This window comes from Tupaia chinensis, unplaced genomic scaffold, assembly GCF_000334495.1.
Source record: "Tupaia chinensis unplaced genomic scaffold, TupChi_1.0 Scaffold138517_1, whole genome shotgun sequence".
Classification (NCBI taxonomy): domain Eukaryota; kingdom Metazoa; phylum Chordata; class Mammalia; order Scandentia; family Tupaiidae; genus Tupaia; species Tupaia belangeri.
The window spans coordinates 757,223-769,789 of record NW_006198412.1 but is presented as its reverse complement, the minus strand read 5'-3'; the positions used below and the strand labels follow the sequence as shown (position 1 = coordinate 769,789).

At 46.4% G+C, this 12,567-nt stretch overlaps 1 protein-coding gene across 1 annotated transcript in view; it reads right to left on the bottom strand.

The window, feature by feature from the left end:
* Positions 1-11,532, bottom strand: part of MAB21L3 (mab-21 like 3) — a 30,572-nt gene extending 19,040 nt beyond the window's left edge. Inside the window, exon 1 of the mRNA XM_027765510.1 lies at positions 11,307-11,532. Within this exon, the coding sequence (XP_027621311.1) occupies positions 11,307-11,351 (45 nt within the window). The 5' untranslated portion in view covers positions 11,352-11,532. The remainder of the gene's footprint in view (positions 1-11,306) is intronic.
* Positions 11,533-12,567: the final 1,035 nt, after the last annotated feature.

The window sequence follows — 12,567 nt, the reverse complement described above, 5'->3', positions numbered from 1 at the left end:
AAAGGCCCCAGGGGAGATGAACTTGGGTCTGGGTCTGACTCCCACCGAGATGACACCAGTTGGTAGCTCAGTGTTCTCTTTTGGAATAGATGCATTCAGTATTTATTGAGAACCTACAACGGGGCAGGTGCCAGTCCAGGCACTGGGGAAACAACAGTGATTAAGGTAACAGCGATCAAGATAGAGACACTTGTCCTCTGGTTGCAAATACAGAATACACAAGGGGAAAAAGAAGGAAGCAAAACATTTAAGGGACCAAAAATGGAAAGAAATCTGTTGATTATACTATACACAGTAATGTCTTTGACTGGACTGATAGGCAGTGGATTCATAATAGAAAATTTATTTGGTATGCTATAATAACATGCAGTGATTAAGTGTAAAAATTAAAAATGAATAAAATCTTAAAAATAAAAACTTTAAAAAATAATGTACATACAAATGTATAAATGTGTGTGTGTGTGTGTGTAAAGTGTAAAATAGCAGGTACAGTAAGTAAGTGGCATGAAGAAAAATAAACTTATCTCTGGATAAGAGACCAGAGAATAAAAGGAGGTGACTGTTTAGGCAGAGTGCCAGGGAAGGCTCTCCTAAACAGGTGACATGGGAGGGAGTCGGGAAGGCAGTGAGGTAAAGCCGGTGTCAAGGTTCCTACAGCAGGGACATGCTTGGCAAGGCCCAGAGCCTGCAAGGAGACCATGGGAAGAGATGGATCTGGAAAGGACCGTGGGAAGATTATCACAAAGGTTTGAGTAAACCCTGGTGAGACTACAGATCAGCACAATAATGTCTGCACCCGGGCTGGAGAATGTTAAAGTTCAACGTGTGAAAACACCCAGCAGACTGCTTCCCACTTACGCCACTGATTGCCTCTGTGGCCTCCCCCTCCTTTTGCTAGGAGACCCTTCAGTAAAGGTATGCATTATGTTTCTTCTGACTCTGCACAGAAAACCACTGAGAACTAGAAACTCTCCAGAGAACACGGACCACCAATAAGACACTTAAAGTGTGGGGAAATAGGAGTTTGTGGGAAACACAAAGAAAGTCTCAGGAAACTCCAGGAGAGAGAATAATGCAAATGAAATAGGAATTAGGAAGAGTCTGCATCGCTCAGGAGGGACCTGCAGGCTGGGCTAGTGTCACCACAGCCAGGACCTCCTTCAGAGTCTCCTCCAGCCAGCAACTGCTTTTGAGCAATCGTTGATATACCTGAAACCATCGCCCACCCATGAATCTGAATATTTCTTCTGCATTTGGTATAATGGCTGTTTCTATATATTCTAGAGTAGTTTTAAGACACCTCTAAACTGGTTAAAACAGTCAGGAAAAAAAAAAAAAGCCAACTCAAAGAGATTGCCTGTGTTTTCCTGCCAAGTCATCAACTGGTCCAGTCACCGACATGGAAGTTGGACCTCCCACCAATCAAGTCAGTTACGGCTGTACACGCTCCCTGGAGGCACAGTCTACTAGAGCTATGTCTAGACAGAATTCAAGGAGTTAGCTAGGCAGAAGAGGGCATATGGTTGTTCCAGAAGGAGAAAATTGCTGGTATCTAGTCAGGCGAGAGGAGCACAAGAGGGGAAATGAGGTAATTCCTATGATATTGCTGGAGCAGAGATTGCCTTAGAAGAGGGTGGTCAGGTCAGAAAATAAACAGTGAAAGGTCTTGAAGATAAAGGAAGAAGAATTTCTAAAATGAAGCCAACAGTAAGTGGCTAAGTGAGATAAAGTTTGAAAACGGTGTGTAGAGTTCGGCAACGAGACACGGATTGACGTGCTCAGGTGGACACTAAGCGGTGGAGTAAGAGGAAACGGAAGATGAGCCAATAAAGAGAGAGGTAAATGACTCCTTTAAGAAGTTTGACTATGGCAAAAACACAACAGGATACCAACATCTGTCAAAATGACACACAGGCTTGAACATGTGTAAATGCTGAGAGGAGAGCCGGTGGAGGTTCTGCTGTGGTGACACAGGCAACGGGGCACTGCTACATGATGCTGGAGCCATAGAGGGAGGCCTGGGTTTGGTCCCAGGTCAGCCTGAACATACCAGCCTGCCTCCAAGCCTGGCCAGCCTGAGAGCTAGGGGGAGGTTCACTGCAGGAAAGCCCAGCCAGGTGTCCCACCATTCCCCACTCTCTTCTCTGTATCTGCTCCATCTTGTCAGGGGTCCCTGTTGTAAAGAATTCACAAGAAAATGGACAAGAAAGGGCTCATAAAGAGGGCCTAAGATGAGCCTTATCTAAGGAAATAAGTCAACTTTCTCAGTGTAAGGGCCCAAGATAAAGACTCCTCACAACCCTCCACCTCAAGATAAGCTTTTTTGGGGGGGTGGGGGTGGGGGGGAGAGAGGTTTTTGCTATGGGGCATGTTTTACAACAGGAAAGAGATATTCTGGGATGCCCCTTTGGCACCACTTCCGGCAATCGCCTGAGGCTGACAGACGCTCTGCGTTCCTGAGAAATGACCACCTCCTCTGGCCCGGAGCTTGCAGAGTCTGTCCTTACCCTACCCGTGTGATTGAGACCACCAAAAGGAAACCCTCCCCACAAAAAGACACACACCTGTTCAGGTCGTGCCTGGCGTATCTTGTCCAATCTCTCTGGGTGCTCTCACCTGTGCTCTGAGCTCTACTAATACTACTGAGTTTCTGCTCATGCTCACGTTTCTGTCTCTAGTAAATTCTCTTCCCACCAGTGCAACAGCCCTACTACCCTACAGCCCCACTGTTCCTGTCTCACTTCCTCAATAAATAAACAGTTAAAAAAAAAAAAAAGAGGGGATCAACCCATGGCATGGTGGCTAAGGCAACTGGATCCCAAATGGTTTGGCACCACTTCCGGCAATCGCCTGAGGCTGACAGACGCTCTGCGTTCCTGAGAAATGACCACCTCCTCTGGCCCGGAGCTTGCAGAGTCTGTCCTTACCCTACCCGTGTGATTGAGACCACCAAAAGGAAACCCTCCCCACAAAAAGACACACACCTGTTCAGGTCGTGCCTGGCGTATCTTGTCCAATCTCTCTGGGTGCTCTCACCTGTGCTCTGAGCTCTACTAATACTACTGAGTTTCTGCTCATGCTCACGTTTCTGTCTCTAGTAAATTCTCTTCCCACCAGTGCAACAGCCCTACTACCCTACAGCCCCACTGTTCCTGTCTCACTTCCTCAATAAATAAACAGTTAAAAAAAAAAAAAAAGAGGGAGTCAGCCCATGGCATGGTGGCTAAGGCAACTGGATCCCAAATGGCCAACTGCCTAGTTCAAATCCCAGACCTAGCAGTTTGAGAAACACACCAGGTACACGTACATGTGTGCCAAAAAAATCCTAAAAGAAGGGAGGAGAAGGGATTGCTGTGTGCGTGACTATGTCCCATGGTGGGGAGTAGTGCTTTCTCACTTTCTCTCTCTCTTTCTCACTCTCTGTCTCTCTCCAGAGAGCACATAAACCCTCTAGCAAATTAAGAAAATAAATAAGACTTTACATAGCATTTGGCCTTTAAGGAAAAAATGAAGAAGAAGGAAAGGAAGGAAAAAGAAGGAAGGAGTCTGGAAAAGGAAGAGGCAGCAGAGTGAAACCATTGTGTAAGGATTTCCCAGCTGCGAGGAGTCTTACAAACCAGAAAGCTGGGCAGGTAATTCACCTGGCGTGTCAGAAGGAAGCACAGCAAGATGGAGCAGATACAGAGAAGAGGGTGGGGAATGGTGGGAATCAGAGAGCTTTCCTGCCTGGTGTCTGTTTTCTCTGTAGAGTAGGACACAGGCAATGTCACGAGGGTGAGGTGGGGCGGTAGAAGGTAGGGAACTTCAGGTGACAGCGTTTCAAAATAGCTTCTACAAAGAAGGCACACTACAGATGGCCAGGCAGTCCCAAGTCTCAGCTGTGGTTGAGGCCATGAAGCTATGGGAGACTAGTGCGCTCAACCTCTCCCAGCCCTCCAAAGGCAGGCGTCGGGATGTAATGTAAGATTAGAGTTCACTGCGGGGGAGCAGCAGTTGGCATAATGGCTATGTCCTATATAGTTCAACTGCAGTTCAAGTCCCGGACCTGGTAGTTTAAACTCAAGCTGGGCATGTGTGCATGTGTATCCAAGATCTTGAGAGGAGAATGGAGGAGAAGGGATTGCGGCGTGGCCATCCCCCCTGGGGGGTGACTTCTAGCTTTCTGTCTCTCTGGTGAGCACATGCACCCTATAGCAAAAACCTCTCCAAAAAAAAAAAAAAGAGTTCACTGTGGGATCAGTAGATGGCATAATGGTTACATCGCTGGACGCCCATGTACTCAACCTCAATTCGAGTTCCACACCGGGCAGTCTTAAACTCACTTCAGGCACGTGTGTGTGTGCCCAAAATCCTGAGAGGAGAATGGAGGAGAAGGGATAGAGACAAGGTCATCTCCCAAGGGGCGGTTTCTGTCTCTCTGTCTTTCTGGTGAGCACATGCACCCTATAGCAAAAACCTCTGTTAAAAAAATAAATAGAGTTCACTGGGTTAGAGTTGAAGAAGGATGAAGGTAAGAATCAGGCTAAGAGAATGCTTTTCAGGACCCAGGATCATGAATTGTAGTTTAGATTTTCTTAGATCATTTCTAAGGATTTTCTACATCATTTAGACTCTTAGGATCTTAGAACTAGAAGAAAAATCAGAAATCATCTTGTCTGGTGTCATTTTATAGAGGGCCAGAGGGACAAGATAGCTCTCTTAATGCCACACTGGCATTTAGACATAGAACTAGGTCCCCCAACCCCTCTTTCCATTACATGCTGCCACACACTCACATGTGGAAGCACCCGGAGCTCCTACCTTTTAGCCCCTTCCTAAACCTAGACATGCCCTCGATTTGGAGTCAAGGCTCACAAAATAACAAGCACGACATTTTCATCCATTTGGGCCTCACTGGGTGTCCGATACCCCACAGCATGCTAGGCTGATGCAGTAGGAGCTGGACAGCGACGTCAGGCTTGGACCAGGGCTGTGGGGAGGGAGCCTGCCTTGAGCAAGCCTGTTCCCACAGTGCCTGAGCAGCGGCTGCAGGCCTCCCCACCTCTCTGCTACGCCGCCTGTAGCAGGTGCTTCCCTGGACTGAATGCTCTCCCCTCTGCTCAGAAGCAGTTTGTCCTGGGGGTTCCCAGGCTCAGTCCCAAGAACCTCTTACACTCCCATGGTGTACACCCTTGCCCAGAACCTCCAGATCATTTTCTTCTGCTTACCTTGACCACAGCCTAGAGAAATAGAGCTAGAAGATTTCATTTCAGGGTGTAGAAAACCAGAGACTGGGGCCTGAGGCAAGTTTCACAGAAACTGACCTTGGTTTAAAAAATAATAAAAGAAGGACGTACCTACCACAAGCAGAGACCCATCGCCAGCCCAATCACAGAACCCCTTTACTGCCTCTCAAATGCCAGGAAGCGAGCTAGACAAAGTACCAGTGGAGCCCTGCCACCAAATGCATTTCATGACACAACTTTGAAACAACAAGGAGGGTAAATAAGAACATTTAAGAAGATGGCAACAAGACCGGGATCGACGTGCTTGGGTGGACACATCTAAACTTGACTTCAAGTGTTTGTTCAAGTTTCACTCCTGTCCTTGGTGATTAAATCAATGAACAAGGGTGAATTTTTCTTTTCAAAAGACTGCACTTGTAAATGTGACAAAGCAAAAGCAGAAGTGAATTGTCCAGAATTAATCAGGCTTGCAGTGCTGGGTGTGATTAGATCTAGTCCCACCCTTCTACTGCCCTGGCCCCAGAAATGTGATGCCTCAACACGCCAATTCAGACCTGCTCGCTAGGTACAGGGGACACAAAACGCCCTCGGAAGGTGCCTCCATTTTGCCCGGGTCTCTGCCTCTCCATGCACGCAGCAATGCTTCCCGCCTCCAATGTACACATCCCATCCTGCCTGCCCACCCCCAAACCTCAGCGCCTGGCTGCTTGTTGTCCCATAAGTCTTTCACTACTATTAATAGCTCCAGTTTGTGAATTATTTACTGTTTCAAATATAAATTGTTGAAATCCAAGGTTACCCCCTCTAATAGCGTCACCCTGACTCACTTGCATTCCAACATGCTTCCTGGAGAGAGAAAAGGGGGTGGTGCTAAGGAGCATGCAGGGAATGTCACACAGTCTGGGTCACACCCATGGCCTCCTGGCCTGGGTGGATCTCATCCCTGAGGAGTGTCACTGGGGGAAAAGGCTAAGAACTTCCTTTCAGAAAATAGGAAGTCAGACCACTATTCTGGAATTGCATTCAATCTAGTAATTAGTTTAAAAAACAAAACCAAACAAAACGAAAAAGGCATCCTCTCTGTCTTCTGGGGGTTAGTAGTGTAAGGGGATGAAGTCGCGGTCAGTGAGAAGTACAGGCGGGACAGTAGGCTTTCCAGCCCCGGTTCCCTGTCTTTTCAGACTAGCTCTTTACGAACGACATGCCTGCATGACACAGGAGCTTTGCAGTTCCCAAATGTAGCCAGAGCTGTAGCAGCAGCATCACTGGAGCTACGATTACCAGACCAGCCCTGTAGCCTAGTGGTTAAGGGAGCCCAATTCCTCATGGCCAACTATGTGGTTCAAACCCCAGCCCTGGCGGCTTGAAGAATACGTGGGCCTATGAGCATACGTGCCCCAAACCCCGGCAGGATGGAGAAACAGAGAAGGGGTTGTGGCATGACCATGCCCCCTAGGAGTGCTTTCTCTCTCTCGGCCTCTCTCTTGTGAGCACACATGCCTTCTGACAATCACAAAAAGATTATTGAATCCTTGTGTGCAGGGCATTTTATAAGTGTAGATTTATTAGAGCCTCCCTACAATCCTTCATGGTGATCCATGGTCACTCCTCACTTTACAGATGAGGAAACTAAAGTTTAGAAAATTTAAGGAATTTGTTCAGGTTCCCAGAATTAGTAAGTCATGGTATAGGGAGTCACACCTAGGCAGTGTCATTCCGAAACTCACATTACTAACCACTGTACTGTCTGCCTCCCCGAAAGAAAAAGTAACTGGGAACAAAACAGACCTCAGATGTTTGAAAGGAGTTCCCTTAGCCCAGACCTTTCCTGTACTTCGCTTATTAGCCCCTCCAGCCTTCCCCTCCTCCCCTCTTCCTGTGGACACCTTTCCCATCAGCACCAGTGCTTCCCCGTTCTCCAGCACTCTGCAGAAATCTCTCTGGCAGCACTTGTGGGCTGCCCTGTACTGTATTAAGCGTTTGCCTGTCTGCACGTGGAAATTCCTCTTACCTGGATGCAAAATCTGAAGACAAGATAGGATCAGCCTTGAGAAAAACACAGACTCTCTTATTAGCAGGCCATGTCTCAGGACTTGCCCTCAACACAGTACGGTATTTTGCACAAAGCAGGGACTCAGTGTATGTTTGCAGAGATGCATGGAGAGGGGGTTAGCGGAGGAAATAGGCCTTTGGAATAAAAACGATTAGGCTGAAACCTCACATCTTCCCTACCTACATATGTGATTTTAAACAAGTTATTTAATCCCCACCAGCTTCTGTTTCTTGCTCTGTCAAAATGGAGGCGATGTGCATGTGGCGTGAGGTTGACTGGGTTAAATGAGATACTGTCCGGCCTCAACCTGCCAGCACCTTCTTCGCTGCTCTTGTCTTGTCTGGCCTGAACCCTGAAGATATTTCTGACCACATATGTGCAAGATACTCTGTGAATATCAAAGGAAGGAAAGATATCTAAGACACTTATAAAGAATGAAACTATAACATATTTAAGTCACCAGCCAAGATAATAATAGAAAAGATGCCAGGTGCCAATATATAATTGATTCTCAAATAATTAGCATCAGTAATAATTATAAAAGGTGCTCATAGGAGGCCAAAAATGTTTTGTGCTCGGGCATCAAGGGAATCCTGGAGAAAGTGGACTCTGAGTTGAGTTTGAATGGTGACCATGAGCCAGAGGAGCGGAGGGGAAGACTTCAGAGCTGAGCACTGCTCAGGGCATAGTTCTCGTGAGAGGCTCAGTCACCTACAGGGAAAGACAGACCACTATTCTGGAATTGCATTCAATCTAGTAATTAGTTTAAAAAACAAAACCAAACAAAACGAAAAAGGCATCCTCTCTGTCTTCTGGGGGTTAGTAGTGTAAGGGGATGAAGTCGCGGTCAGTGAGAAGTACAGGCGGGACAGTAGGCTTTCCAGCCCCGGTTCCCTGTCTTTTCAGACTAGCTCTTTACGAACGACATGCCTGCATGACACAGGAGCTTTGCAGTTCCCAAATGTAGCCAGAGCTGTAGCAGCAGCATCACTGGAGCTACGATTACCAGACCAGCCCTGTAGCCTAGTGGTTAAGGGAGCCCAATTCCTCATGGCCAACTATGTGGTTCAAACCCCAGCCCTGGCGGCTTGAAGAATACGTGGGCCTATGAGCATACGTGCCCCAAACCCCGGCAGGATGGAGAAACAGAGAAGGGGTTGTGGCATGACCATGCCCCCTAGGAGTGCTTTCTCTCTCTCGGCCTCTCTCTTGTGAGCACACATGCCTTCTGACAATCACAAAAAGATTATTGAATCCTTGTGTGCAGGGCATTTTATAAGTGTAGATTTATTAGAGCCTCCCTACAATCCTTCATGGTGATCCATGGTCACTCCTCACTTTACAGATGAGGAAACTAAAGTTTAGAAAATTTAAGGAATTTGTTCAGGTTCCCAGAATTAGTAAGTCATGGTATAGGGAGTCACACCTAGGCAGTGTCATTCCGAAACTCACATTACTAACCACTGTACTGTCTGCCTCCCCGAAAGAAAAAGTAACTGGGAACAAAACAGACCTCAGATGTTTGAAAGGAGTTCCCTTAGCCCAGACCTTTCCTGTACTTCGCTTATTAGCCCCTCCAGCCTTCCCCTCCTCCCCTCTTCCTGTGGACACCTTTCCCATCAGCACCAGTGCTTCCCCGTTCTCCAGCACTCTGCAGAAATCTCTCTGGCAGCACTTGTGGGCTGCCCTGTACTGTATTAAGCGTTTGCCTGTCTGCACGTGGAAATTCCTCTTACCTGGATGCAAAATCTGAAGACAAGATAGGATCAGCCTTGAGAAAAACACAGACTCTCTTATTAGCAGGCCATGTCTCAGGACTTGCCCTCAACACAGTACGGTATTTTGCACAAAGCAGGGACTCAGTGTATGTTTGCAGAGATGCATGGAGAGGGGGTTAGCGGAGGAAATAGGCCTTTGGAATAAAAACGATTAGGCTGAAACCTCACATCTTCCCTACCTACATATGTGATTTTAAACAAGTTATTTAATCCCCACCAGCTTCTGTTTCTTGCTCTGTCAAAATGGAGGCGATGTGCATGTGGCGTGAGGTTGACTGGGTTAAATGAGATACTGTCCGGCCTCAACCTGCCAGCACCTTCTTCGCTGCTCTTGTCTTGTCTGGCCTGAACCCTGAAGATATTTCTTACCACATATGTGCAAGATACTCTGTGAATATCAAAGGAAGGAAAGATATCTAAGACACTTATAAAGAATGAAACTATAACATATTTAAGTCACCAGCCAAGATAATAATAGAAAAGATGCCAGGTGCCAATATATAATTGATTCTCAAATAATTAGCATCAGTAATAATTATAAAAGGTGCTCATAGGAGGCCAGCTGAGTACATACATGAAAGGAGGCAGTGAGGAGTTGGAGGACAGGTCCTGGTGTTGCAGCCTCCTGAGAACTGGCCACTACGTGCTTTGACAGACCCTCGGTTCCAGGCCATTGTTTCCAGGCAAGAAACTGAAAACGATGACTGTCAGATAGCTTATGCTTTCCCCTCACAGAAGACAGAGATCTAAATTTGTATGCAAAATCTCACTGTTAAAAAATGTTTGTAAAAAATTGGGAAAATGATGGGGTCAATAGGTGGCATAGTGGTTAAGGTGCGGACTCCCATGTGGCCAACTACAGTTCAAGTCCTGGACCCAGTGCCTTGAAAATCATGCTGGATGTGTGTAAATGCATGCCTAAAATCCCAGGAAGAAAATGGAGAGGAAAATAAAAGAATTTCTGCTAGTGGAAAAGCAGGTGGAGCAGAAGCTAGAAAGAGAGCACAGAGAAAGTTACTTGAATGCTAGGCTAAAAATTTTGGAGACTTTTCTTTTCAAAAATACAGGATTTGTGGGAAGATGGCAGGCAACACCCCTTCTCTTTGGAGCTCCTCAAATGAGGAATCATGGAAAAGCACTAGGTTTACTATGACTTTTATCATTATCAGGTTTTCATATTTATCTCTCTTAATGATTTTGCCTAAGAAGTAACTGAGCTTATCACTAAGATAATGATCTCTGCTGGGTTTACTTACAAAGACTTGAAAGTAATAGACTAGTCCCTGCTACTTACACTTACTCAATTTAAATGTTTTAGCTTTTCTTTTCTTTTTTCTTTTTCAGTCTGCTAAAGGGCACATGCATTCACCAGAGAGAGCAAAAGAGGGAGGGAAGATGAGAAATCATCCCACAGAAGAGACAGCCATACTGCAACCCCCACTCCCCCATTCTCTGCTCGGGATTTGGGCATGTGCGCACATGCGCCCGGTGTGATCCTCAAGCCACTAGGTCTAAGACTCTAACCATGCAGTCAGACACGTGTGATCCCACTGCTCCAGCCTCCACGCCACCTGCCGGCCCCTAGAGGTTTTCATTTTAACATGAATATGCTCCTCAGTAGCTTCATCTGTAAACAGAGAGGCTTAAATTATCGGCTTGTTGGAAAAGTCATGATGTATTTTTCCATGTTTTTTCTATGCAAAAATGCATCATGACTTTCCTGACCACCCAATAGATTATACTTAAGATCTCATCAAGTTCTTACATTCCAAGAGCCTGTAATTCTCTATAGAAGAAATTAAATTAGTTCTTAAGTGATGTGTTCTAAAAATATGATGTTTTCTTTGAAGAAACCTAATAGTTTCACGGATTTCAGAAAGACTTGTCTTCATTTCATTTGCTCTTTTTCAACGACCCCCCCAAGACACCCATGTTACAGAGGAGGAAGCGGAAGTCCAGGCAGGCTGGCTGACGTGCTCACAACCACACCAGCATCGTGACAGCTGGCGCTCCAGCCCAGGTTCTAACTGTTCTCCTCACTGCACCCCACACGCCTCTGGGCAGTACGACCGCAAAGCCAGGACTGACAGATGTTAAGTCCCTAAGCACTTATGGGTGACAGTCTTTGGTTCCTAAGAAGCGTTTTAGATATCTTTAGAAGTAGCTTGAAATCCATTCTGGACAGAAGTCTGTGGTGGGAGCGAGGGGAAGGGTGAGGTGGGTGCGTGGGAGAGAGGCACCTGCCCTTACCTTACTCAGCAGGTAATTGTCTAAGTTTCCCACAGTTTCCTTCATGGCTTCTTGGTCCGTCCTGAGAAGAGCAGCAGCTTTTTGTGTTCTCCTCAGCAGAAGACAACACGTGCAGAGAGCTCTCCCAGTAGCGTCAGTCTCGGGGTGCTCAAGTTCTCCAGAAACGCGTACGTGGACCGCCGACTTGCCTTCCGATCTCTCACTCACGTTCTATTTCCTATTGTGAAAACCCAACTGCCATCATGTGAGAAATTAAAAAAATAAAATTAAAAAGGAGAATTGATGAAATTGAAAATCGAGGTCAACTTAATTTTATTCGTGTGTAGCAATTCTCTAAGTTGTAAATCCCACCCAGATATTGAAAAGCTCCATTCAGAAGTGCCCTGTATTTTCTTTCTCCCCACCTGTTGATGCCGTTTTGATACAAGATGCAGCTTGGAGCTCAGTATCTTATATCTCCTTGTTCTTCTCCTGTTGACAGTAAACATTGCCTGCCCTCCAATCCAGAAAATCCCGCAGATTGATTTACCTTCTTTACAATAAACAGGAAGCTGCCAAACAACCAGCCTAGTACCCGTGGTTATGTCTACAAACAAGGGATCAGTCTTTCCCATCAGACCAGGGCACGACCACTGGTATTTGGAAAAGCATGCACATACATGCGCACATGTACATACACACAAGCACATGTATGTATACACACAGGCACACACAGGCATCACACAGGCACATGCAGACAGGCATGTGTGAGCATGGACAGGCACACGCACACAGCAATGGTCTGCTTACCCGCTGACCTTTAAATGTAATTTCCCTCTTCCCACTTGAAAGCTGGCAGTAAAAACAAAAATCAGTGTAAACAGGCCCTCAAGAGTCAAGGAAACACTCACGTTTGGTTTTGCCAGCAAAACTCATGTTGGAAAACAGCTCAGGCAGTAAATTCCCAGTCTGACTGGCTGGTGCTAGTTTTACTACCCAGAAAAAAAAAAAAAATCACAATGACTTAATCTCCCCGAAGCTGGAAAACAGTGGGCTATCAGATGATGTAAAGAAATGACAGCACTTCTGCAAGCTCCACTCCCTTTGGAAAAGGCAAGTATCTTTTAAACCTGACTGAGTGTGGCCTCCAGCAGGTCAGGCCCTGTGCTCTCTGAAGCATTTGCATATTCTTCTGTTCTCTGCCCACGTGAAAGCCACGTCAGAGCTCCTCGGCTGCTCTGGGCTCCACCCACCTCTTTAGCCTCAGCTTTCCGTCCAGCTT